The sequence below is a fragment of the Scyliorhinus torazame genome, chromosome 29 (assembly GCF_047496885.1).
Source record: "Scyliorhinus torazame isolate Kashiwa2021f chromosome 29, sScyTor2.1, whole genome shotgun sequence".
Classification (NCBI taxonomy): domain Eukaryota; kingdom Metazoa; phylum Chordata; class Chondrichthyes; order Carcharhiniformes; family Scyliorhinidae; genus Scyliorhinus; species Scyliorhinus torazame.
The window spans coordinates 11,773,850-11,800,941 of record NC_092735.1 but is presented as its reverse complement, the minus strand read 5'-3'; the positions used below and the strand labels follow the sequence as shown (position 1 = coordinate 11,800,941).

General features: G+C 48.6%; 1 protein-coding gene across 3 annotated transcripts in view; it reads left to right on the top strand.

Moving 5' to 3' along the window:
* serhl (serine hydrolase like) overlaps positions 1-27,092 on the top strand; it is a 95,873-nt gene that overhangs the window by 42,168 nt on the left and 26,613 nt on the right. For all 3 annotated transcript variants that reach the window (XM_072492067.1, XM_072492066.1, XM_072492068.1), the window contains exons 3-6: positions 3,091-3,240; positions 11,499-11,612; positions 25,277-25,318; positions 26,872-26,891. In XM_072492067.1, the coding sequence (XP_072348168.1) occupies positions 3,091-3,240; positions 11,499-11,612; positions 25,277-25,318; positions 26,872-26,891 (326 nt within the window). The remainder of the gene's footprint in view (positions 1-3,090; positions 3,241-11,498; positions 11,613-25,276; positions 25,319-26,871; positions 26,892-27,092) is intronic.

The following is a 27,092-nucleotide window of genomic DNA, read 5'->3' as shown; positions in this document are numbered from 1 at the left end:
AACACCTGCCCCACCCATCCTTTGCGTAGCCTAACCTGGTCTATCAGTTTCAGGTGCGTTTCCTGTAACATAACCACATCTGCCTTAAGTTTCTTAAGGTGTGCGAGTACCCGTGCCCTCTTTATCGGCCCGTTCAGCCCTCTCACGTTCCACGTGATCAGCCGGGTTGGGGGGCTTCCTACCACCCCCCCCCCCCTTGTCGATTAGCCATCACCTTTTTCCAGCTCCTCACCCAGTTCCCACGCAGCTGTATCTCCCCCAGGCGGTGCCCCCCCGCCCATCCCCTCCCATATCAGCTCCCCCCTCTCCCCAGCAGCAGCAACCCAGTAATTCCCCCCTCCCACCCCCCCCGCTAGATCCCCCGCTAGCGTAATTACTCCCCCCATGTTGCTCCCAGAAGTCAGCAAACTCTGGCCGACCTCGGCTTCCCCCCGTGACCTCGGCTCGCACCGTGCGACGCCCCCTCCTTCCTGCTTCTCTATTCCCGCCATGATTATCATAGCGCGGGAACCTCTTTGCCCCCCACATTCGCCCCACCACTTTGTTCAAACGTTCTTTTTAATAACCCGCTCATTCCAGTTTTTCTTCCACAATAAAAGTCCACGCTTCATCCGCCGTCTCAAAGTAGTGGTGCCTCCCTCGATATGTGACCCACAGTCTTGCCGGTTGCAGCATTCCAAATTTTATCTTCTTTTTATGAAGCACCGCCTTGGCCCGATTAAAGCTCGCCCTCCTTCTCGCCACCTCCGCACTCCAGTCTTGATAAACGCGGATCACCGCGTTCTCCCATTGACTGCTCCGAGTTTTCTTTGCCCATCTAAGGACCATTTCTCTATCCTTAAAACGGAGGAATCTCACCACTATGGCTCTGGGAATTTCTCCTGCTCTCGGCCCTCGCGCCATCACTCGGTATGCTCCCTCCACCTCCAACGGACCCGCCGGGGCCTCCGCTCCCATTAACGAGTGCAGCATCGTGCTCACATATGCCCCGACATCCGCTCCCTCCACACCTTCAGGAAGACCAAGAATCCTCAGGTTGTTCCTCCTTGCGTTGTTCTCCAGTGCCTCCAACCTTTCCACACATCGTTTCTGATGTGCCTCATGCGTCTCCGTCTTCACCACCAGGCCCTGTATGTCGTCCTCATTCTCGGCTGCCTTTGCCTTCACGACCCGAAGCTCCCGCTCCTGGGTTTTTTGTTCCTCCTTTAGCCCTTCAATCGCCTGTAATATCGGGGCCAACAGCTCTTTCTTCATTTCCTTTTTGAGCTCTTCCACACAGCATTTCAAGAACTCTTGTTGTTCAGGGCCCCATGTTAAACTGCCACCTTCCGACGCCATCTTGGTTTTTGCTTGCCTTCCTTGCCGCTGTTCTAAAGGATCCACTGCAATCCGGCCACTTTCTCCTCCTTTTTTCATCCGTGTCCAGGGGGGATTCCCTTCTGGTTTACCGCACAGTGTTTTTAGCCGTCAAAATTGCCGTTGGGGCTCCTATCAAGAGCCCAAAAGTCCGTTTCACTGGGAGCTGCCGAAACGTGCGACTCAGCTGGTCATCGCCGCACCCGGAAGTCCCGGGGGGATCTTTTTATTGCCCCATAAATGATTTTCATTTCATTTTTGCTACTATTGAGTTGCAAGGTTTGATAAAAATTGTGAAATTTGCTTCTGTGCCTGCTGTAGATTTTTCACTGAGCAAGTGTGGTAGAGAATTGTGGAATGCAGTGTTACCTTGTCACAGAGGGAAGGGGGAGCACCTATTCCATCAGCTTTCCTCGTAATAATAATCTTTATTAGTGTCACAAGTAGGCTTACATCAACACCGCAATGAAGTTACTGTGAAAAGCCCCGAGTTACCACATTCCGGAGCCTGTTCGAGTACACGGAGGGAGAATTCAGAATGTCCAATTCACCTGACACGCACGTCTAACAGGACTTGTGGGAAGACACCGGAGCACCCGGAGGGAACCCTTGCAGACACGGGGAGAACGAGCAGACACTGCACAGCCAGTGACCCAAACCAGGAATCTAACCCAGGTTCCTGGTGCTGTGAAGCAACAGTGCTAACCACTGTGCTACCGTGCTGCCCGAGGGCACAGACAGCTGTCCCATCTTTCTGTGGGCCATCCTTCGATGGGCCAAACTCCTGGAACCCCCTCCCTAGCAGCACTGTGGGTGTACCTACATCACGTGGACTGCAGCGGTTCAAGAAGGCAGCTCACCACCACCTTGAGGGCAATTCGGGTTGGGTAATAAATGCTGGCCTAGCCAGCGGCAGCTACACGAGGCCCAGGGAGCCGAGTCGATTAGGCTCCCCACGAGTCTCGTGGAGTTTGAGCTTAATATAAAAATACTACAGAATATAAAAACCCTGCCCGGACGTGAGCCGGGCGACCTTCTGGGACCTGTGTATATTATATTTTCGTACCTCTGTAAACAAACTTTTTTTCGTTCCCTTTGTTTCCTGTGTGGCTGCTTCTGTGAACTCAACGCCCATGAACAAATCGGAAAAAAGTATTTCCTCTTGGAGACTCCCCATAATCAACTGCTAATGTATTTGTGGCCATCAATAACCAATAAGGAGGTGATGTTCTCCTTGGCCTCTTCTTTCTGTGCTTGGCTAAGATTAGAAGCTTTCTATGCGGACCAGGCTTCCCCCGCTGGCCGTTAGACAGTGCCACATTAATGTTGAACGTGTACATTTTTATATGGATGATATTCTGTGTTTTTTTAAAATCCTTTCATGGGATGAGGGCATCACTGGCATTTATTGCCCGTTCCCTAATTGCCCGTGAACAGAGTGGCTTGCTCAGGCCATTTCAGAGGGCAGTTAACAGCCAACCATGTTGCCATGGGAGACACCAGACCCGGTAAGGCCCAAATGGTAATCGGATGGGCTTAGACCACAAATTGACACGTTTCACAGTCTCCATTACCGAGACCAGGATTATTATTGCACTGACAGCAGTGGTGGGATTTGAACCCATGTCCCCAGCGCCTGTGCCTCTCTGTATTGCTAGCCCAGTGACATAACCACTACACCACCTTTGCTCTACTGTTGCTCAGAGTGCTTTCCCACTTATTCTTTTCACACAGGTCTCTGCTGTGAACTGAGTTTCCCCGTCCCCTGGGGCCACATCGCGGCCAAGGCTTGGAACCATCCCCGTGGGCGGCCAGTATTGTGTCTGCATGGCTGGGCCGATAATGCGAATACTTTTGACCGTCTTATCCCGTTACTTCCAGAAGGTGAGTATCATTGATTTTGTGACAGAAAGCACCAGCTTTTTTTAAGATAATCGAAAAGGCCAATGAATTTTATCTCAAGAGGGTTGAATTGGATATTTCTGCCTCTGCTCATCCCCTGCCGAAACCCTAATTTTTTGCCTTTGTTACTCCTTGACTCACCCATTCCAGTGGTCTCCTGACTGACTTCCCCACCCCCCTGCCTTACACTTCCCTCTGTAGACCATGGAAAATAGGAGTAGGCCTTCCAGCCTTTGGAGCCTGTTCCGCCATTCAGCACAATTGTGGCTGGTCCTTTAAAGAATCCATAGAATCCCTACAGTGCAGAAATAGGCCATTTGGCCCATCGAGTCTGCACTGACCCTCCAAAAGAGCACCCCACCTAGTTCCACTATCCCTCCCTATAACCCCAGTTAACCTGCACATCTCCGGACACAAAAGGGCAATTTATCCTGGCCAATCCACCTAACCTGCACATCTTTGGACTGTGGGAGGAAACCGGAGCACCCGGCGGAAACCCACGCACACACGGGGAGAACGTGCAGACTCCGCACAGACAGTGACCCAAGCCGGAATTGAACCCGGGTCCCTGGCGCTGTGAGGCAGCAGTGCTAGCCATTGTGCCGCCACACTAACTCGCGCACTTTCTCCATAGCTCTTGGATGTCTTCAGAGTCTAAAACCTAGTCTAGAAACGAGCTCATTCCGCCCATGTCCTAGCCAGCAGCAAATCATGCTCCCGTGTGCACCCTGAACTACACTTGACGCCTGCTTAAGTAACAGCTCAATGTTAAAGTTTAAACATTTTTTAAATCCCTCCATACCCTCACCCTCCCTATGGCTGTAACCTCCTCCACCCCTACAACTCTCCGAAACACCTGTAATCCTCCATTTCCGGACTCGATTTTAAGCCTGGGCCCTCGGCTCTGGAATTCCCTGCCCAAATCTCCCCACCACTCTTTCTTCATTTTCAGATCCACCTTAATTACAACCTACCTCTTTGACCAAGCTTTTCCTCAGCTGCCTTGTGTGGTTCTAAGTCAAATTTGTTCACTGATGCTCTATTGAAGTGCCTTGAGACAGATTACATTAAAAGCTCGATATAAAGACATTTTTATTGAATACAAAAGTGAGGAAATGACGCTTCCATGTTACAGACCTTTAAAATTGGAGTAATTGTGCTCAATGTTGTGCTCTCCACCTTAAAAAAGGTTATCTTGGCCTTGGAGTGGACATATTGCATTTTTACCAGAGATGCTTGAGCTTGAAGGGTTAAATTGAGGACCGGTTGCACAGAGTAGACTGGTATTCCCTTGAATACAGAAGATTAGAGGTGATTTAACCGAGGAATGTATTAAAAGGATTCAGTCGGGTAAATACAGAGAGACATTTAAGAGATGAATGAGTGCAGCTCCCAACAACGCACAAGAAGCTGGACACCATCCAGGACAAAGCAGCCCCCCTTGATTGGCACCCCATCATTTACAAACATCCACTCCCTCCACCACAGACGCACAGTGGCAGCCGTGTATACCATCTACAAGATGCACTGCAGCAATTCACCAAGGTTCCTTAGACGGCACCTTCTAACCCCACAACCACTCGAATCATAGAATCCCTACAGAGCAGAAGGAGGCCATTTGGCCCATCACGTCAGCACCGACCCTCCAAACGAGCACTCCACCCAGGTCCACTCTTCTACTCCATCCCTGTAACTCCGTAACCTCGCCTGCACATCCCTGGACAAAGGGGCAGTTTAGCATGGCCAGTCCACCTAACCTGCACATCTTTGGACCACCATCCGGAGGTTCGAGAAGGACAAGGGCAGCAGCAGACACATGGAAACGCCACCATCTGGAACTTCCCCTCCAAGTCTACTTACCATCCTGATTTAGAAATACGTCAGCTAATACTTCACTCTCACTGTGTCAAAATCCTGGAATTCCCTCCCTAACAGCACTGTGGGTGTACCTACACCACCTGGACTGCAGCGGGTTCAAGAAGGCGGCTCACCACCACCTTCCCAAGGGGGGGAATTAGGGATGGACAATAAATGCTGGGCCTACCCAGTGATGCCCATGTCCCACAAACAAATAAGGAAACATGATTCCCTCTTGGGAGTGTGCAGAACATAGAACATTACAGCGCAGTACAGACCCTTCGGCCTTCGATGTTGCGCCGACCTGTGAAACCACTCTAAAGCCCATCTACACTATTCACTTATCATCCATATGTCTATCCAATGACCATTTGAATGCCCTTAATGTTGGCGAGTCCACTACTGTTGCAGGCAGGGCATTCCACGCCCTTACTATTCTCTGAGTAAAAAACCTACCTCTGCCATCTGTCCTATATCTATCTCCCCGCAATTTAAAGCTATGTCCCCTCGTGCTAGACATCACCATCCGAGGAAAAAGTCTCTCACTGTCCACCCTATCCAATCCTCTGATCATCTCAGAACAAGGGGACTTAGCCTGAAGGTTGGGGCTGGGCCTTTCAGGAGTTCATGTCAGCAAGCATTTCACAAACAGGAGTGGAAATCTGAACCACTTATTCCATTCTCCACCTTCCGCAAAAAAATGTTGTGGATCAACTGGAGCTGTCACGACCGAGATGGATAGATTTTGTTGGATTTGGGTATCAGAGGCCGGTTAATGGAATTGAGGTACAGATCCACCATGTTCTAATTAACTGGACGAACAGGCTGCAGGGGATGAATGATCTCCTGTTTCTGTGTGTAAGTGTGTGCAGGGAGGTGCTGATGGGGGTTGCGTCCTGTTGAGGAGGCCTTACGGACGGCAGTGGTTAGCACTGCTGCCTCACGGCGCCGAGGACCCGGGTTCGATCTCAGCCCCAGGTCGCAGTCCGTGTGGGGTTTGCACATTCTCCCCGTGTCTGCGTGGGTCTCACCCCCACATCCCAAAGATGTGCAGAGTAGGTTGATTGGCCACACTAAATATGGATGACTATCGTCCATGACCAGAGCTCAAAGATCACCAACGGACCCTACAGCACAGTACTGAAGGAGTGCTGCACTGTCAGAGGGTCAGTACTGAGGGAGTGCTGCACTGTCAGAGGGTCAGTACTGAGGGAGTGCCGCACTGTCAGAGGGTCAGTACTGAGGGAGTGCTGCACTGTCAGAGGGTCAGTACTGAGGGAGTGCCGCACTGTCAGAGGGTCAGTACTGAGGGAGTGCTGCACTGTCAGAGGGTCAGTACTGAGGGAGTGCCGCACGGTCAGAGGGTCAGTACTGAGGGAGTGCCGGACTGTCAGAGGGTGAGTACTGAGGGAGTGCTGCACTGTCAGAGGGTCAGTACTGAGGGAGTGCTGCACTGTCAGAGGGTCAGTGCTGAGGGAGTGCTGCACTGTCCGAGGGTTAGTACTGAGGGAGTGCTGCACTGTCAGAGGGTCAGTACTGAGGGAGTGCTGCACTGTCAGAAGGTCAGTACTGAGGGAGTGCTGCACTGTTAGAGGGTCAGTACTGAGGGAACGCTGCACTGTTGGAGGGTCAGTACTGAGGGAACGCTGCACTGTTGGAGGGTCAGTACTGAGGGAGTGCTGCACTATTAGAGGGTCAGTACTGAGGGAGTGCCGCACTGTCAGAGGGTCAGTACTGAGGGAGTGCTGCACTGTCAGACGGTTAGTACTGAGGGAGTGCTGCACTGTCAGAGGGTCAGTACTGAGGGAGTGCTGCACTGTCAGAGGGTCAGTACTGAGGGAGTGCTGCACTGTCAGAGGGTCAGTACTGAGGGAACGCTGCACTGTTGGAGGGTCAGTACTGAGGGAACGCTGCACTGTTGGAGGGTCAGTACTGAGGGAGTGCTGCACTGTCAGAGGGTCAGTACTGAGGGAGTGCTGCACTGTCAGAGGGTTAGTACTGAGGGAGTGCTGCACTGTCAGAGGGTCAGTACTGAGGGAGTGCTGCACTGTCAGAGGGTCAGTACTGAGGGAGTGCTGCACTGTCAGAGGGTCAGTACTGAGGGAGTGCCGCACTGTCAGAGGGTCAGTACTGAGGGAGTGCCGGACTGTCAGAGGGTCAGTACTGAGGGAATGCTGCACTGTCAGAGGTTGACCTTTGGGAGTGAGACCCTGTCTACTCCCTCAAATTGGCGTAAAAGAAAAGATGCCATGGCTTTATTTCATAGATGAGCAGGAAAGTTATCCTGACACCAGAGACTGCACTCCAAAAGTGTTTAATTGGCTGTACAATGCACTGGGATGTCCTGCGGTTACGAAAGGCAGAATAGAAAGCAAATCCCTTTGTTTTTAAGTATTCATTATCCTCGAGAGTTCTGCGATTCTGCTTCTCTTTTCTCTTGACTCTCGAGTGCCTTCATGAGTTGCAGAAATAGTTGGACCAGAGTTTTTGTTTTCGGGAATGAACCTTTATCATGTTTTTGCAACTGTGGGTGGCCACCATTTTGGAACATATTTGAAGGGACCGAGGAAATGGGGTCAACTTGTATGCTGTGATCTACGGCATAAAAAAGATTTGCGGGCAGCACGGTGTCGCAGTAGTTAGCACAGTTGCCTCACGGTGCCGAGGTCCCGCGTTCGATCCCGGCCCTGGGTCACTGCCCCTGTGGAGTTTGCACATTCTCCCCGTGTCTGCGTGGGTTTCGCCCCCACAACCCAAAGATGTGCAGGGTAGGTGGATTGGCCACGCTAAATTGCCCCTTAATTGGAAAAAAATAATTGGGTACTCTAAATTTATTTTTAAAAACATCTCATCATAAAGACGGCACCTCCGGCAGTACAGCCTTGAGTTACACTGGGATTATAAATTGTGTGCTGGAGTGGGTTCGTAGTGTTGGGAAGATCCTGGGTTGGCTTCCATAGAATCCCTACAGTGCAGAAGGAGGCCATTTGGCCCATCGGGTCTGCACCAACCCTCTGAAAGAACACCCTACCTAGGCCCACTCCCCCACCCTATCCCCATATCCCCACCTAACCTGCACACTTTTGGACACTAAGGGGCAATTTATCACGGCCAATCCACCTAACCTGTACATCTTTGGACTGTGGGAGGGAACCGGAGCACCCGCAGGAAACCCACGCAGACACGGGGAGAACGTGCAAACTCCACACAGACAGTCACCCGAATAAATACAGAAAATGCTGGAAACACTCAGCAGAACTGGTAGCATCTGTGGCGAGAGACACACAGTTAACGTTTCAGTTTATATATGTTGGGCCTGTACTCGTTGGAGGGAGAGGCAACCTTATTCAGACATATAGGATTCTCGGGGGTGCTTGGCAAGGTCGATGCTGAGAGGTTGTTTCCCCTTCCGGGAGAGTCTAAGAGCAGAGAGCATAATCTCAGAGTAAAGGGTCGTCCATTTAAACCGAGATGAGGAGGAATCCCTTCTCGGAGGGTAGTGAATCTGTGCAATTCTTTGTCGCAGAGACTGGTTCGTTAAGTATGTTCAAGCTGATAGATTTTTATCAATAAGGGAGCTGAGGGTTATGGGGATAAGGCGGGAATGTGGAGTTGAGGATTGTATCAGATCAGCCTCGATCTTATTGAATGGCCGAGCAGACTCGATGGGCCGAATGGCCAACTTTTGCCCCTACGTCTTATGGTCTTAAAGTTTGATCACCCGTCACCTCAACTGGAAAAGGTTAGAGATGAAGCAGGTTTTAAACAGGGGCCGGGAGAGGGGAGGAAGGAACAAAAGGGCAGGGACGTTTCAGGCTCGAAGGTTGGCGAGATTAAATGATGAAAGGGATGATGGTGCAAGGTGAAAGGAGATGAACTTGGGACAATTATAGAAACAGGAGAGGCAGAGAGAATCATTGCCAACAGCTGCTGTCGGGAAGAATGAGTTTTGGAAACGTGGGCAGGTTGAGAACGGCCTGTAGCAGCTGGGGGAACCTGCTTTTCGATTCAATCTGGCCATCGTTGGGACATCAGCCTTTGTGACTGGCATTGCCCCAGCATTGAAGTTTATACATGACAGGGCTTAACAACATGTTCCTCCAGCTGTTTATAATAGGCACAGGGAAAGAAAACATACTCAACCAGCCCGCGCTTGCAAAATCCAAAGCAAAGCGTCTACTGTCAGATGTGTTTCCGCGATTGGGCAGCACTTGAACAATCCCGTTAATAGCTGTACCAACAATCAATTAAAGATAATCAGTTGAGCTTGCAATGTGGCTCGTTTACACTTGCTAGAAGTGACGCATTCACATGAAGGAACCTGTTCCCTGAAAGCAAAAAGAATGTGGACCAGCCTTGCACCATGTTTGAATTACCTGTAAGCAGGGGGAGCCTAAAGTTCCCCATTGGCCAAGACGTTGACGTCGAAAAAGCAATCAGAATCAATTTTTCAACCAATCAGTACCCTTTTCTCCTATTGTTAAAATTGTGGTGGTGGTTTGAGGTTTGGCATTCTTGTGGTTGTCCTGATGAGTACAAGACTCAAAACTTTGGCAACATGTGTCTCTCTTCAGCAATAATGAAATCAGTAATCTGGCTGTAATCTAGCCACGCCGCCGCGCACTCTGCTGAGAATTGTGTCACTTTTGAGTTTTCCCTCGTTTTGTCTGGTGTGCCCCGCCACGTCCCCCGGCTTCTCCCCGGAGACGCTGGTGTTAACGGTCTGCTGCTCCGTTTACTGCCTCAAACCCACACAAACTGCTACGAGTGTGAAAGACACAAAGAAGCTCTTCCTCCCCCCCCCCCCCCTGCACAAACGTCCTCGTCTCCCCAATTCTAAACTTCCCACTCCGTTAAGGATGCAGTTTGTTCCACGTGCTGCATAAAAATAATTCTCCTCTTTGGCTGTTCGCCGATTCGCGTTCTCCTAACAGTGGGGGCCATCGGGCATCACTAGGTGTGGGAAGAGACTGGGATTGGATTTCCTCGTGCTGGTCAGTCCTGCATTCTCACCACTCTGGGTGAAGCATTCCTGAATTCAACAATGGATCCGTCGGTGACTCCCCCCTTAAATTTACGACCCCTAGTTTTGGTCACCTACACGAATGAGAAACATCTTCTCTGCACCTTCCCTATGAAGCCCCTTCATAATCTTAAAGACCTCCACAGATCCCCCACTAGCCGTTCTCTTCTAGAGAGGAGCAGCGGCCTACTCAACCTTTCCTAATGGGTGGAGCTGCTCCGTTCACTGGCAGCGGGGAGATGATGGGATAATGGTAATGCCACTGGACTAAAAATCCAGAGGCCCAGGCTGACACTCTTTGGACGTGGATTTGAATCTCACTGCAGCTGGTGGAATTTAAATTCAATGAATAAAATCTGCATTATTATGGTTAGTCTCAGCCATAGCGACCACGAGACTGTTGCTGATTGCTGTGTCAACCCATCTGGTTCACTATTGTCCTTCAAGGAAGGAAATCTGCCGTCCTTACCTGGTCTGGCCTACAGGTGACTCCAGTGATGTGGCTGCCTCATAACCGCTCTCTGAAATGGACGAGCAGGGCAATTAGGGATGGGCAACAGATGCAGGCCTAGCCAGCGATGCCCCAGTCCCATGAAAGAATGTGGATCTGTATCAGTTACAGTTAATGAGCTCAGACCTTTCCGAAAATTGTGCTCCTGGAGTTGGCCATCGCTGGGCCTAACTGAGAAGTGAACTTCATTTCACCGGGGAAAACGATTCTTCTGCAGAGACTACGGGCGAGATTCTCCGTTCCTGAAGCCGATTTCGTAATCGGTGATCGGGCGGAGAATCCATTTTCACGACCAAATCGGGGCCGGCGCCTGTTTTACGCAGCTGGAAAAGCTCCGCCCCCTTCAAAACGCATCATCGGGCAGTGCGCCGTTGGGACGGCCTCAGGACGTCACCTGAAGGCCCTCCCTGATGTTCCGCCCCCCGATGGGCCGAGTTCATAGCGGTGCCGTGCGCGAACCCGGCGTGGCGGCTGCGGACCGTGTCCAGCGCCGCCACTGTCCGGCGAGAGCCGTGCCGCTGGCCGGGGGGGGCTTCGGCGAGGGCCGGGGGTCTGGCGGAGGTTGTCCAGGGGGGTTACAATCTGAGTAGGTCGGGTCCGCGCACGGCCAGCCCCATGTTGTACGGCGCGACCGCTGCATGTCATCGCTGTGCGCATGCGCGACCACAGACCCGGCTTTAGTGGAGGCCGGCTGTTTTACGTGCCGCAGCTGCTCGCCCCTCACCGGTCGGAGGATCTGCGCTGGGGCGGTGTTGATTTTTCCCATGTAAAACGCCACGGATCCTCCGGACATAGCCCCCAAATCAGTGAATTAACCCTACGTGTAGTGACTACTCTTTCCTCTTTCAGAATTTTATTACGTGGCGTTTGACTTCCCTGGCCATGGTGTGTCGTCCCACCGGCCCCCTGGTATACCCTATTACTTCACGGAATACGTTGCTGACATGCGGAGAGTAACGGATGGTAAGTTTCAGATTCTCGAATGGGTTTGGCAGGGGGAGGGAGGGGGACACCTTTATTCAGCTCAGTTTTGAGCCCAATATGACTCGTCTTCAGAGCTGGAGCGAGGTGGGTTTTAAGCTGTTGAAGAGTTGGGGTGGGGCATGTGGAGCAAAAAAGACGTGCAGTCACGGCCGTGATGGGGGAAATGAGGCATCAAATCTCCACAGCCCAGGCAAGTTAATGACCAGAGTAAATTTTCTTTGGTGATCTTGGCTGAAGGATCACGTGGCCACAACACCAAAGAGAACTCCACCGCTCTTCCTTGAATAGTGAGGTGCGATTTTTAGCATCGACCTGAACAGGAAAACCGTAATCCAGGCTGATGCTCCAATGCCGAGGGGATGGAGCACTGCCTGAAATTTGAGACGTCAAACCGAGTCCCCCTCTGCTTTCTCAGGTGGATGGAAATGATCCCACCCCACTCTTCAAAGAAAGAGGCAGCACGTCAGCACAGTGGTTAGCATAGCTGCTTCACAGCTCCAGGGTCCCAGGTCCGATTCCCGGCTTGGGTCACTGTCTGCGTGGAGTCTGCACGTTCTCCCCATATGTGCGTGGGTTTCCTCCGGGTGCTCCTGTTTCCTCCCACAGTCCAAAGATGTGCAGGTTAGATGGATTGGCCATGATAAATTGCCCCTAGTGTCCAAAAAGGTTAGGTGGAGTTACTGGGTTACGGGAGTAGGGTGGAGGCATGGGCTTAAATGGGTGCTCTTCCAAGAGCCGGTGCTGACCCGATGGGCCGAATGCCCTCCTCCTGCACTGTAAATTCTATGATAAAAGCAGGCGAGTCCTGCCCAATATTTATACCTCGAGCAACGCCAGGATCGTTATCTTGTTGTTACTTTTGGGATCTTGCTGTGCCAAATTGGCAGCCAAGTTTCCTACAGAGAGTGGCTGCACTTTCAAAATACTTCACTGGTTGTGAAGCATTTTGGGACAGCCTGAGGATCCAAATTCTTTTTTTTTTTTTTATAAATGTTTTATTGAAAATTTTTTCCCAAACAACAATTTTTCCCCTCTTACAAAGCAAACGCAACAATAACAATACAGAAATTTTAAACAATACACAAGTAACAAAACCCCTTTATCTTTGACCTAAACTAAACCCCCCCTCCCCCCCCCCCCCTCCCCCTGGGTTGCTGCTGCTGGTCATCTGTCTTCCCTCTAACGTTCCCCTAGGTAGTCGAGAAATGGCTGCCACCGCCTGGTGAACCCTTGAGCCGATCCTCTCAGGGCAAACTTTATCTGCTCCAGTTTAATGAACCCCGCCATATCATTTACCCAGGCCTCCAGTCCGGGGGGTTTCGCCTCCTTCCACATGAGTAGGATCCTGCGCCGGGCTACTAGGGACGCAAAGGCCACAACGTCGGCCTCTTTCGCCTCCTGCACTCCCGACTCTTCCGCAACTCCAAATAGAGCTAACCCCCAGCCTGGTTTGACCCGGGCCCTCACCACCCGCGAAATCACTCCCGTCACTCCCTTCCAATACCCTTCCAGTGCCGGGCATGCCCAAAACATATGTGCGTGGTTTGCCGGGCTCCCGCCACACCTCCCACATTTGTCCTCCACTCCAAAGAACCTGCTCAATCTTGCTCCCGTTATGTGTGCTCTATGTAGCACCTTAAATTGAATCAGGCTAAGCCTGGCGCATGAGGAAGAGGAATTTACCCTGCTTAGGGCATCAGCCCACATACCCTCCTCTATCTCCTCCCCTAGTTCTTCTTCCCACTTTCCTTTTAGTTCGCCCACCGACTCCTCCCCCTCTTCCCTCATCTCTCGGTAAATCTCTGACACCTTGCCCTCTCCGACCCACACCCCTGAAAGCACCCTGTCCTGTATCCCCTGTGTCGGGAGCAATGGAAATTCCCTCACCTGTTGTCTAGTAAATGCCCTCACCTGCATATATCTCAAGAAATTTCCCCGGGGCAACTTATACTTTTCCTCCAATGCTCCCAAGCTCGCAAAAGTCCCATCTATAAATAAATCTCCCACCCTCCTAATTCCCAACTGGAACCAGCTCTGAAATCCTCCATCCATTCTTCCTGGGGCGAACCTATGGTTGTTCCTGATTGGGGACCCCACCAGGGCTCCCCGCACCCCTCTCTGTCGCCTCCACTGTCCCCAGATATTCAATGTTGCCGCCACCACCGGGTTCGTGGTAAACTTTTTAGGTGAGATCGGTAGCGGCGCCGTCACCAGCGCCTCTAAACTCGTCCCTTTACAGGACTTTCTCTCCAGTCTTTCCCACGCCGCTCCCTCACCCTCCATCATCCATTTACGTATCATTGCCACATTGGCGGCCCAATAGTAATCGCCCAAGTTCGGTAGTGCCAATCCTCCTCTGTCCCTACTACGCTGAAGGAACCCCCTCCTTACTCTCGGAACTTTCCCTGCCCACACGAAGCTCGTGATGCTCCTGTCTATTTTATTAAAAAAGGTCTTAGTGATTAGTATAGGGAGACATTGAAATACAAATAAGAACCTCGGGAGGACCATCATCTTAATTGCTTGCACCCTGCCCGCCAGCGATAGAGGCTGCATGTCCCACCTCTTGAAGTCCTCCTCCATTTGTTCTACCAACCGTGTCAGATTAAGTCTGTGCAAGGTTCCCCAGCTCCTAGCGATCTGAATCCCCAGGTATCGGAAGTTTCTTTCCACTTTCCTTAGAGGCAAGCCTTCTATCTCTCTACTCTGGTCCCCTGGATGTATCACAAATAATTCACTCTTCCCCATGTTTAGCCTATACCCCGAGAAATCCCCGAACCCCCTCAAAATTCGCATAACCTCTATCATTCCCCCCGCTGGGTCCGACACGTATAACAATAGGTCATCCGCATATAACGAGACTCGGTGTTCTTCTCCCCCTCTAATCACCCCTCTCCATTTCCTGGAGTCTCTCAACGCCATGGCCAGAGGTTCAATTGCCATCGCGAACAACAATGGAGATAGCGGGCATCCCTGTCTTGTTCCCCTATATAGTCGGAAATACTCCGATCTATGTCGACCTGTAACTACGCTTGCCGTTGGAGCCCCATAAAGAAGTCTAACCCAGCTAATAAACCCGTTCCCAAACCCAAACCTCCTTAACACTTCCCATAAATACTCCCACTCCACCCTATCAAATGCCTTCTCTGCGTCCATTGCCGCCACTATCTCTGCCTCCCCCTCCACTGGGGGCATCATTATCACCCCTAATAGTCGTCGCACGTTAACATTCAGTTGTCTCCCTTTTACGAACCCTGTCTGGTCTTCGTGCACCACCCCCGGGACACAGTCCTCTATCCTCGATGCCAGTACCTTTGCCAACAATTTGGCGTCCACGTTCAACAATGAAATGGGTCTATAGGACCCGCACTGCAACGGATCTTTATCCCTCTTCAAAATTAACGATATCGTCGCCTCCGACATCGTCGGGGGTAGAGTCCCCCCTTTCCTGGCCTCATTGAACGTCCTCACCATCAACGGGGCCAACAAGTCCACATATTTTCTGTAATACTCCACCGGGAACCCGTCTGGTCCTGGGGCCTTCCCTGCTTGCATGCTTCCCAGTCCCTTAATAACCTCGTCCACCCCAATCGGTGCCCCCAGGCCTACCACCCCCCGCTCCTCCACTTTCGGGAACCTCAATTGGTCCAGGAACTGCCGCATCCCCTCCTCTCCCTCTGGGGGTTGAGACCTATACAGTTCCTCATAGAAGGTCTTGAACACCTCATTTATCTTTCCTGCCCTTCGCACCGTGTCTCCCCTTTCGTCTCTAATTCCTCCTATTTCCCTCGCTGCTGCCCTCTTTCGCAATTGATGAGCCAACAGGCGACTCGCCTTTTCCCCATATTCATACCTCCTCCCCTGTGCCTTCCTCCACAGTACCTCCGCCTTTCTGGTGGTCAGAAGGTCAAATTCCGTCTGGAGTCGTCTCCTCTCCCTGTACAATTCCTCCTCCGGGGTCTCTGCAAATTCCCTATCCACCCTTAAAATCTCCCCCAGTAATCTTTCCCTTTCCTTGGCCTCTGTTTTCCTTTTGTGGGCCCCAATGGAGATCAGCTCTCCTCTGACCACCGCTTTTAGTGCTTCCCATACCACTCCCACAGGGACCTCGCCGTCGTCATTGACCTCCAGGTATCTCTCAATACACCCCCGCACTCTTGCACACACTCCCTCATCCGCCATCAGTCCCACATCTAATCGCCAGAGTGTTCTCTGCTCCCTTTCCTCTCCTAAGTCCAGGTCCACCCAATGTGGGGCATGATCCGAAACCGCTATGGCTGAGTACTCAGCTTCTTCCACCCTAGAGATCAACGACCTTCCCAAAACAAAAAAATCTATCCGGGAGTACACTTTATGGACATGGGAGAAGAAGGAAAACTCCCTAGCCCTAGGTCTAAGAAATCGCCATGGATCCACTCCCCCCATTTGGTCCATAAACCCCTTAAGTACCTTGGCCGCTGCCGGCCTTCTTCCGGTCCTTGAGCTGGATCTATCTAGCCCCGGGTCCAGCACCGTATTAAAGTCCCCTCCTAAAATCAAGTTTCCTACCTCCAGGTCCGGTATACGCCCCAGCATCCGTCTCATAAATCCCGCATCGTCCCAGTTTGGGGCATACACGTTAACCAACACGACCTCCATTCCCTCCAGCCTGCCACTCACCATTACATATCTACCTCCGCTATCTGCTACGATGTTCTTTGCTTCAAATGCGACCTGTTTCCCCACCAAAATGGCCACCCCTCTATTCTTTGCGTCCAGTCCTGAGTGGAACACCTGTCCCACCCATCCTTTCCTTAGCCTAACTTGGTCCGCCACCTTTAGGTGCGTCTCTTGGAGCATAACCACGTCTGCCCTTAGTCCTTTCAAATGCGCGAGCACTCGGGCCCTTTTTATCGGTCCGTTCAGGCCTCTCACGTTCCACGTGATCAGCCTCACTAGGGGGCTACCTGCCCCCCTCCCGTGTCGACTAGCCATTACCTTCTCTAGGCCAGTCCCATATCCCGCCTCCGCGCTCCCGCTCGCTCCCCCAGCGTCGCACACCATCCCCGCCCACCCACTCTTTAGCCATTTCCTTTTGGATTTCCGCAGCAGCAACCCAGTTGTCCCCCCCCCCTTCTCCCTCCCTCCTCCCCTCCCCGCTAGATCTCTTTCTAGCTTGATTGCTCCCCCCATATTACTTCCGTAAGTCAGCTGACTTCAACTGACCCCGGCTACTCCTGCTCACTCCTCGACCCCCCCCATGTGGGGAACTCCCATCCGCCTTGCGCCTGTCTTCCCGCCTTATTCTTTCTGGTGCGGGAACATCCCTTTACCTGACCCGCCTCTTATGGCGCAGCTCCCTTTCCCCTCCCCCTCCCCTTCACCATTCTCCAACTATGTCCCGTCTTTCCCCCCTCACCGGCGCCCACATTTCCCCAATGTCTCCCCCCTTCCCTGTTTACTTCTCAATTAACTTCCACCGTAACATTAACAATATCATTTCCTGCAGCATCAGTCCCTCAGTTCCGATCCAATTTCTCTTCTTTGATGAAGGTCCATGCTTCCTCCGCCGTCTCGAAATAATGGTGTCTCTCCTGATACGTGACCCATAGTCTTGCCGGCTGCAGCATCCCGAACTTCACCTTCCTTTTATGCAACACCTCTTTGGCTCGGTTGAAGCTCGCCCTCCTTCTCGCCACCTCCGCACTCCAATCCTGGTATACCCGTACCACTGCATTCTCCCATCTGCTACTCCGCACCTTTTTAGCCCATCTCAGGACCTCTTCTCTATCCTTAAGGCGGTAAAATCGCACGATTATCGCCCTGGGTGGTTCTCCCGCTTTTGGTCTTCTCGCCGGAATCCGATTTGCCCACTCCACCTCCAAGGGGCCCGTAGGGGCCTCAGCACCCATCAGTGAGCTCAGCATCGTACTTGCGTACGCTCCACAGTCCACTCCTTCCACACCCTCAGGGAGACCCAGTATCCGAAGGTTCTTCCTTCGCGCTCCATTTTCTAGGGCTTCGATCCTTTCAGTACACTTTTTATGAAGTGCCTCGTGCGTCTGTGTCTTAACCGCCAGGCCCAGGATCTCGTCCTCAATATCTGTCACCTTCTGCTCCACCACACGGAGCTCTGTCTCCTGGGTCTTTAATGTCTCCTTGAGCCCCTCAATTGCCTGTAGCAACGGGGTCAGCACCTCCCTCTTCAGCAGCTCCACGCACCGTCTCACAATTTCATGCTCAGGCCCCCATGTCGCCTGCGCTTTCTCCGCCGCCATCTTGTACTTCTCTCTTTCTGACCCTTTGGTCGACGATTCCTCGCGCTGCAGCCGCCGCCGCCGGTTTTTTCCTCCTTCGTTTGGGGGGGACTCCCTTCTCACACGCCCCACACCGGGTTGCGTCGTCGAAAAATTCCCCGTTGAGGCTCTTAAAAGAGCCCGAAGGTCCGTCGGAGCTGGAGCCGCCGAAGCGTGCGGCTAGCTAGGCATCACCGCAACCGGAAGTCCCTTCAGTGGCCTTGATGAGGTCTTTTCACAGTTGTTCCCTCTGCTGCTAGAATTCACCTTTGATACAGGCCCTCAGGTCAGCTTGCAGCTTTAAGCTTGCCCTTCCCCCGCCTGCATGCTGGAAGAGGCCCTGTTTATCCTGTAGTTGCAGCCAAATCTTTCACTGTTTCTGCGTGTGTCTGGCAACCAAGAGACATACCCTTCCTGGGGGACACTGTCGGGGGAATATTGCCGCCTTCTTCCCACACCAGGAAATGTCAAACAAATGCCGTGGGGGCCCTGTAAAAGAGCCCAAAAGTCCGTTCCAAGCAGGAGCTGCCGAATATGCGACCTAGCTCTGCATAGCCGCACCCGGAAGTCCGAGGATCCAAATTCTAAATGCAATTTCTTTCCTCTTTAAATATGAACAGAGATGTTTCAGCATTACTTGGTTTTGGCGGGAAGATTTCAACCGACCCCTCCAATCACAGTCTTAATGTCCACTGCAGGCTGTGTGTGGGGAGGGAGGGGGAGGAGAGCTGTGACAACATCCCATAATCTGCAGCACATGACACCCAGGCTCCAGCAAAGGTGCTTGAAGAAAATGCTAAACTACTAACGTCCTGGGGGGTTACCATTAACAAGAATCTGAACTGGACTAGCCATATAAATACGGTGGTTACCAGAGCAGATCAAAGGCTAGGAATCCTGTAGAAAGTAACCCACCTCCTGACTCCACAAAGCCTGTCCATCACCTACAAGGCACTAGTCAGGGGTGTGTTATGGGCGAGGCGTTTTCAGAACCCCAAAATGTATCATGGATTTCAACCAACCTCTCCCTTTAATGCTATTGTTGCTTCTCCGAGCACATGGCATGTTCCCTAGGTGTGGGATTACAATTATGGACAGGTGGGTGTTTAAACACAACACAATGTTTATTCCATGAACTCAACTTAACCTCTTAAATAAACATTGGATCTCTTAACACCCCTTACTTCAAAGATAGCCCCGAAAACATTACAACACTAAATAATCCTTCAGTTATTCCTTTCAACATCCAAGAAAGACTTAACACCTTTAAACAGAAACACATCTGGTTAAAGGCTTTACTATTATGAGTTTAAATCACCCAAATGATCCAGAGATAGTCTTTCATGGCAGAGATCACAGCAAATCCAGCTCACTGCAAACACAGACACACCCCAAGCTCTTTTCCTCAAAACTGAAACTTCAAAATGGCTGAACTGAGCTCAGCTCAACACTCTCTCTGACATCACTGTTTTCTTAAAGGTACATGCTTAAACATCCATTTCTTAAAGGTACAATCCCATGACACCCTCCCTCCAAGAAAAAAAACCCATCAACTTCAAGATGGTTTCATATTTCACTTTTGTACCATCCACTAAGAAATGTACACAGTAAAAATACTTTTCCGTTTTCCAAAAATAACAACACACTCAAACAGGTATAATAATATAGTGCATTTTTCTTTGTTTTTCTTCCTCCATCCGAAATCCTTCTCGATTGACAGTCTCTTTGAACAAAGTCTCTGCACGATCCACCCATTCCTCTACTCCTTGGCATTTCTCTTTAGAATCAGATACTTTAGTTCAATCTGACCACAGAGTCCCTTGCAATTCTCCAATACAGGAGCATTGGTGATCACAGCTTTCGGGCAGTCAAATGCCTGTTGAAATTCCGCTGTCCATTGAATTTTTTTACGTTTCTTCAGCAATTCCATCAGTGGAGTAATCACGCCACAAAATCTTTGCACAGCTGTTCGATCAAATCCACTCATGCTAAGAAATCGCATTATTTCCCTTTGTCTTGAGGGTATCGGAAACTCCGCAAGGAAAGTGATTCGGGCTTCTCCAAATTCACTTTCGACGAGGTTCATCACCAAACCCGCCGCCTGAAGTCGATCGAAGAACTGCATACAATGTTTTAAATGTTCTTTCCATGTCTGGAAGTTGGAAATAAAAGCAGATTGTCCCACTTTCCCAATGCAATCCTCCAAACGTAGGATAGGATAAGAGTCCGTTCTTGTAACTGCATTCACCTTTCGATAGTCCACACACAACCATTGGGTACCGTCTGGTTTAGGTACCATCACTATGGGTGAGCTCCATTGGCTGCAACACACTTCAATTATGCCATTCTTCAGCATACTCTCAATCTCTCTGTTAACCTGTGCCAATTTTAAAGGATTAAGTCTGTATGGATGTTGTTTGATAGGAACAGCATTTCCCACATCTACCTCATGTATAGCCATTTTAGTACTTCCCAATTTATCTCTACAAACTTGCCCATGTAATATCAATAACTCTTTCAGGTCAGTTCATTTTTCCTCTGGAAGGTAACTTAACAATTCATCCCAATTTTTGAGAACATCCTCATTTTCCAATTTAATTTGAGGCATGTCAAATTCACAGTCATCTGGATTTGGTTCGTCACTTTGAGTTAGAATCATTAAAACCTCCTTTTTCTCTCCTTCCCTTTCAAAGTACCTTTTAAGCATATTCACATGACACTCTCGGTGAGTCTTCCTTCTATCTGGTGTTTTTACCACACAATTCACCTCACTTAATTTCCTTTCAATCTTATACAGTCCACAAAACCTAGCTTTTAAAGGCTCCCCTACCACTGGTAACAACACTAAAACTTTATCCCCACTGGCAAAACTACGAACTTTGGATTTCTTGTCCACTACCCATTTCATCACATTTTGTACAACTTTCAAATGCTGTCTAGCCAATTCACCTGCTCTATTTAATCATTCCCTAAAATTTGACACGTAATCCAATAATGTAATTTCCAATTTCTCACCCACCAATTTTTCCTTAATCAATTTAAGTGGTCCTCTTATCTCATAACCAAAGATTAGTTCAAAAGGACAAAATTTGGTAGACTCATTAGGTGCATCCCTAATTGCAAACAATACGAATGGGATTCCTTTATCCCAATCCTCTGGATAATCTTGACAACACGCCCTCAACAGTGTCTTTAATGTCTGATGTCACCTTTCTAACGCTCCCTGCGATTCTGGATGGTACGCAGTTGATTTAAATTGTATTATTCCTAAGCTATCCATAACTTCTTTGAATAACTTTGAAGTAAAATTTGATACTTGATCCGATTGAACTTCTGTGGGTAGTCTATATCTAGTAAAGAATTTAAGTAACTCCTCCACAATCCTTTTAGCTGTAATATTACGTACTGGAATGGCCTCTGGAAACCAGTAAACACATCCATTATAGTCAAAAGATATTGATTCCCACTTTTTGTTTTAGGAAGCGGTCCTACACAATCAATAAGGACCCTTGTAAAAGGTTCCTCAAATGCTGGAATGGGTATTAAGGACGCTGGTTTTATCACTGCTTGAGGTTTCCCGAACACTTGACATGTGTGACATGATTGACAACATTTAACTACATCTTTATGTAGTCCAGGCCAATAAAAATGTTTCTGGATTTTAGCTTGAGTTTTCCTTATTCCCAAATGACCTCTGACTGGTACCTCATGTGCAACTCGCAACACCTCCTTTCTATATCCTACTAGCAATACTACTTGATGAACCTCTGCCCACTTTTCATCTGCCTGCATATATCTCCATTTTCTCATCAAGACATCACTTTTACGGTAATACAGGGGCTGGTTTAGCACACTGGGCTAAATCGCTGGCTTTTAAAGCAGACCAAGGCAGGCCAGCAGCACGGTTCAATTCCCGTACCAGCCTCCCCGAACAGGCGCCGGAATCTGGCGACTAGGGGATTTTCACAGTAACTTCATTTGAAGCCTACTTGTGACACAATAAGCGATTTTCATTTCATTTTCATAACATTCTGGTATACACGCAGATTCCTCTTCCGTGTATGCTTTCTGATACATCTGATTTATTTATTTCTGTTGTAACTCCGCCAATTTTCCTGAACAAAAAATATCCACCTCATCCTCTACCTGTTCTTGTTCTTTTTCAACCATCTGATCAAAAATCGTTTCTGATAATTGCACTTCAACTTCATCTTAACTCTTTGACTTCACCTCTTGTCTTAACCTGTGATTTTGCGACCTTGTTACTACACAATCCGGAAAAATCCCAGGATATTCGTCCTTCAACACTTCAGTTGACTGATTTTCCACTGGCTTATCAACCACTGTAGGCATCACTCCCACCTGCGATCCAGCTATATCATTACCCAAGATAAACTGTATTCCTGGACAAGATAGTTTATCTATTACTCCTACTACCACTTCACCACTCTTCACTGGACTTTCCAACCTTACCTTATATAATGGAATGCTACTCCTCTCACCCTGAATTCCACATATCACCACCTTTTCTGGCAACATTCTTCCCAAACTACATAGTTCCTCATCTCTTACCATTAAAGATTGACTAGCCCCTGTATCTCTTAAAATTGTGACTTCTTTACCTGCTCCTCCTGATACTCATGAATAAACTTTACCCACACAAGTAAATTCTTTAAAGACATCTGGCACCTTCTTAACAATTACTTCTTGAACAGGCTGTACAATCGTTTGCACCTCCTTCGTTTCCCTTGGGCTTTCCTTTACCACTCTAACAAATCCCACTGTCTTATCCTGTTTTACCACATCAGCCTTCCCAGTGCTTTTCTTCAACCACCAACACTGTGACTTTACATGGCCTAGTTTATTACAATTAAAACATTTGAAACTTTTCATTTCTTTTCCACCCTCCTGGATTTCTTTTTTAATCTGAGGTACACTCTCTTTATTGTCTCCCATCAGATCACCTTTGCCGCTACCACTTGAGTATTTCCCTAGTTTCTATCCCTCAACGGCTGAAACTGATGTTGGAAACCAATCTTTGATTTATGAATTAATTCATAATCATCTGCCATTTCTGCTGCTAATCTTGCAGTTTTAACCCTCTGTTCTTCCACATGAGTTCTCACTACATCAGGAATTGAATTTTTAAACTTCTCCAAAAGTATAATTTCTCTGAGAGCTTCATACGTTTGGTCTATTTTCAAAGCCCTTATCCACCTATCAAAATTACTCTGAGCCTTTCAAACTCCATGTATGTTTGACCAAATTATTTCCTTAAATTTCTAAACCTTTGTCTGTAAGCTTCAGGCACTAGCTCATATGCACTTCAGATGGATTTCTTCACCTCCTCATACATTCCAGATACCTCCTCCGGTAGTGATGCAAACACTTCACTAGCTCTACCTACCAGCTTTGTTTGAATCAGTAACACCCACATGCCCTGTGGTCATTTAATTTGTTTAGCTACCTTCTCAAATGAAATGAAAAAGGCTTCCACTTCCTTCTCGTCAAACCTTGGCAATGCTTGGACAGATTTAAATAGATTCCACCAAGCCTTCGACTATGACGCTCTTTCTCACTATCCTCATCACTATCATCCATCTGTACGTTTCCCTTTACGTCTGCCAATTTTAACTGACTATGGCCATTGTCTGAAGTTCAAACTCCCTCTCTTTATCTTTCTCCCTGATCTGTATCTCCCTTTTTCTTTTTGTTCTGCTTGGGCTATTCTTTCTTTTCTCCTTTCTTCTCTCTCCTTTTCTTTTTCCTCTCTCTCTCTTTCCCTCTCTTTTTCCGCTCTCTCTCTTTCGTATTCAAGCCGCTTTAATTCTTTCTCATGTTCCATTTGTTTAATTTGCAACTGAATTTTTGCCATTTCCCATGAGTCAAACTCTATCTCAGACAACTTTAAATGCTTAACCACCGCCATAATTACCTCATCTTTTCGCATTTTGTCAGGTAATGTTAACTGCAATGTTTTTGCCAAATCTAACAGTCTGCTTTTTGTCTCTGTCCGTAAGGTACTACGTGTGACATTCTCCACCCACAAAAACTTCTGAGCCTCTGAAAGAGCCATTGTCCACAACACTCTCCCCACTTAAACTAAAATACCACACCGGAAAAGCAACAACCCTTCACTGTCTTTAAGTTCACAAAAGCCAATCCAATAGATAGACTTTTATCCCGGACGAGCCCCCAATTGTTATGGGCGAGGCATTTTTAGAACCCCAAAATGTATCATGGAGTTCAACCAACCTCTCCTTTTAATGGATTTGTTGCTTTTCCGAGCACACGGCTTGTCCCCTTGATGTGGGATTTCAATTATGGACACGTGGGTTTTTAAACACAACACAATGTTTATTCCATGAACTCAATTTAACCTCTTAAATATACATTGGCTCTCTTAATACCCCTTACTTCAAAGATAACCCCGAAAACATTACAACACGAAATAATCCTTCAGTTATTCCTTTCAAAATCCAAGAAAGACTTAACACCTTTAAACAGAAAACACATCAGGTTAAAGGCTTTACTATTATGAGTTTAAATCACCCAAATGATCCAGAGATAGTCTTTCATGGCAGAGATCACAGCAAATCCAGCTCACTGCAAACACAGACACACCCCAAGCTCTTTTACTCAAAACTGAAACTTCAAAATGGCTGAACTGAGCTCAGCTCCACCCACTCTCTGACATCACTGTTTTCTTAAAGGTACATTGCTTAAACATCCATTTTTTAAAGGTACTCTCCCATGACAGGTGTGATGGAATGCTATCCACTTGCCTGGATGAGTGCAGCTCCAACAACACTCGAAGCCCAACACCATCCAGGACAAATCAGCCCCGCTTGATTGCTCCTCCTTCCATAAACATTCCATCCTTCCATCACCGACGCCTAGTCGTCAGCCGTGTGTACCATCTACAAGATGCACTGCAGGAACTCACCAAAGTTCCTTCGGCAGCACCTTCCAAACCCATGACCTCTACCATCTCGAAGGAGAAGAGCAGCAGACACCTGGGAACATCACCACCTGGAGGTTCCCCTCCAAGTCACTCACCACCCCGACTTGGAAATATATTGACCGCACCTTCACTGCCGCCAGGTGAAAACCCTGGTACTCCCTCCGTAACAGCACTGTGGATGTACTTCAGCGGTACAAGAAGGCAGCTCACCACCACCTTCTGAAGGGCAACTAGGAATGGGCAATAAATGCTGGGCTAACCAGCGACAAGCCGTAGATGAATTTTAAAAAATGTATGGAACTTGCCCCTGTTGAGTTGACATTTGCAGGAGAGGAGGGCTGGAAATTGATGAGAAATTAAAGCTTCAAATGTGCTTCTGATCTTTCTTCATTTTCTTATTACAGCCTTGAACTGGAATAGATTCAGCATTTTGAGCCACAGCATGGGTAAGTGGTCAGCCTAATTAATCCAAAAATGGCATTATTGTCGCTGCACATACAATGTCCAAACCAGGTGTAGTCTTCAGGTGAAATGGGGTTAGAGACCAATGTAATATGTAATTGTCAAGTCTGCTAAATGTAGAAATAGACATATATTTTATTTCACATTTTGTGGCAGTAATGTTATTTAAAAACCCTGGTTTAAAATGCATACAGGCAGTGTGTCTACTAGAGCTATGATGTGGAGATGCCGGCGTTGGACTGGGGTGGGCACAGTAAGAAGTCTTACAACACCAGGTTAAAGTCCAACAGGTTTGTTTCAAATCACTAGCTTTCGGAGCACTGCTCCTTCCTCATGCGACTGAAGAGATAAGGAAGACTTCTTACTCTACTAAAGCTGTAATTAAAGAGTCGTAAAAGGTGAGGTAGTGATTGATTCCTACCACTTACTTAAGTTGCAGATAAAAGGCTAATGGAATTGTGTTTTGATTGCTGGAGATTCACTGGAGTATTGATAATTTAGGAGGGGAGTGGTGTTTAGCCCTAGCAAAGCAGGTCACGGAATTTTGTGGGATACAGATATAATTAATAGAAGGAGCCAAGTCTGTCTGTCTGTTTTGCAGTCTTATTAGAATATTTTAGATTGAACAGTGGTTTTGCCAAATGTTGAGCTGTTGGGTTGAGCAGAAGTGCACTGGATCTGCTCTAGAAAGGAACCCTCTCCAAAAGTCCACACAACTAAGCAAGTAACCTGTTTTGTTAACTTTATTTATAAGTGGCATTTGAACTGTATTGTATTGTATATTTGGAATCAGTGGCAAGTGTAGATAGTAAATTACCAAGCTAATGTGGTTAATTCTGTGTTTAAATTAAAGTTTGTTTGAACATGAAAGATACCTATTAGTCAGAGTCACCATCACTCCTGGGGTGAAGTATTCTTTCCTCACAGCTTTACAAATTAAGAAAAATTTTGGAGGTTCTCGTCTGGAATCCTAACAAAAGTTGGGGTCTGGTCCGGTATCCTAACACAAGTGAGTCAGAAGATTGCAGGTTCAAGCCCCACTCCAGATTTGAGCACACAATTAATGCTGACGCCCCCAGTACAGAACTGAGGGAATGCCGCAGCGTCCGGGGTCTTTCAGACCGGACAGCAAACAAAAACGTGACTTTGAACAAAGCTGGGCAATTAACCGTTCTGTGCTGCATTCTCCATGGTAACGTCTCCGCCAATCAGAGACCGCTTGCCAACCAATCAGCAGACTCTTCTCATGCAATATGAATTATCGTTTACGATTGGTAATTCCTTACCAGCTGTCCTGATCAGTGCAAGATGAAAAGCTTTGGCAGCGTGTCTTTTTTTCCCCCCCAGCAGTTCGAGTTCTGTATTACCAAATGACTGTTTCTCCTGATATACTGACGGCCCTAGATGAAGAGGGGTGGGAAGAGATTCTTGTGGGATATAAATGCCAGCATGAGCCAGTGGGGCCAAACGTTGCCCTGCTGTAAACTTTAGCCACTTTTAGTTCAGATATTAATTTTTCTCCGCCATTCTTTTTCAGGGGCGAATGTTGGCGGCCTGGTGAGTGCTGAGATTTTAACCGTTTTAAAATGTGCTGCGGATTACAAAGCCGTGGTTTGATTGTGTAATTTCCCTTTCAGTACCCATGGTGCAATCACTGTCATGTACTATCGAAATCAGTCAGCTTTTTGTTTTTCCCAGAGTCGGGGGCTGTGAGTGGCCCAGGGAGCTGTGAGGAGGGAGCCAGTGCCCTTGACGTGA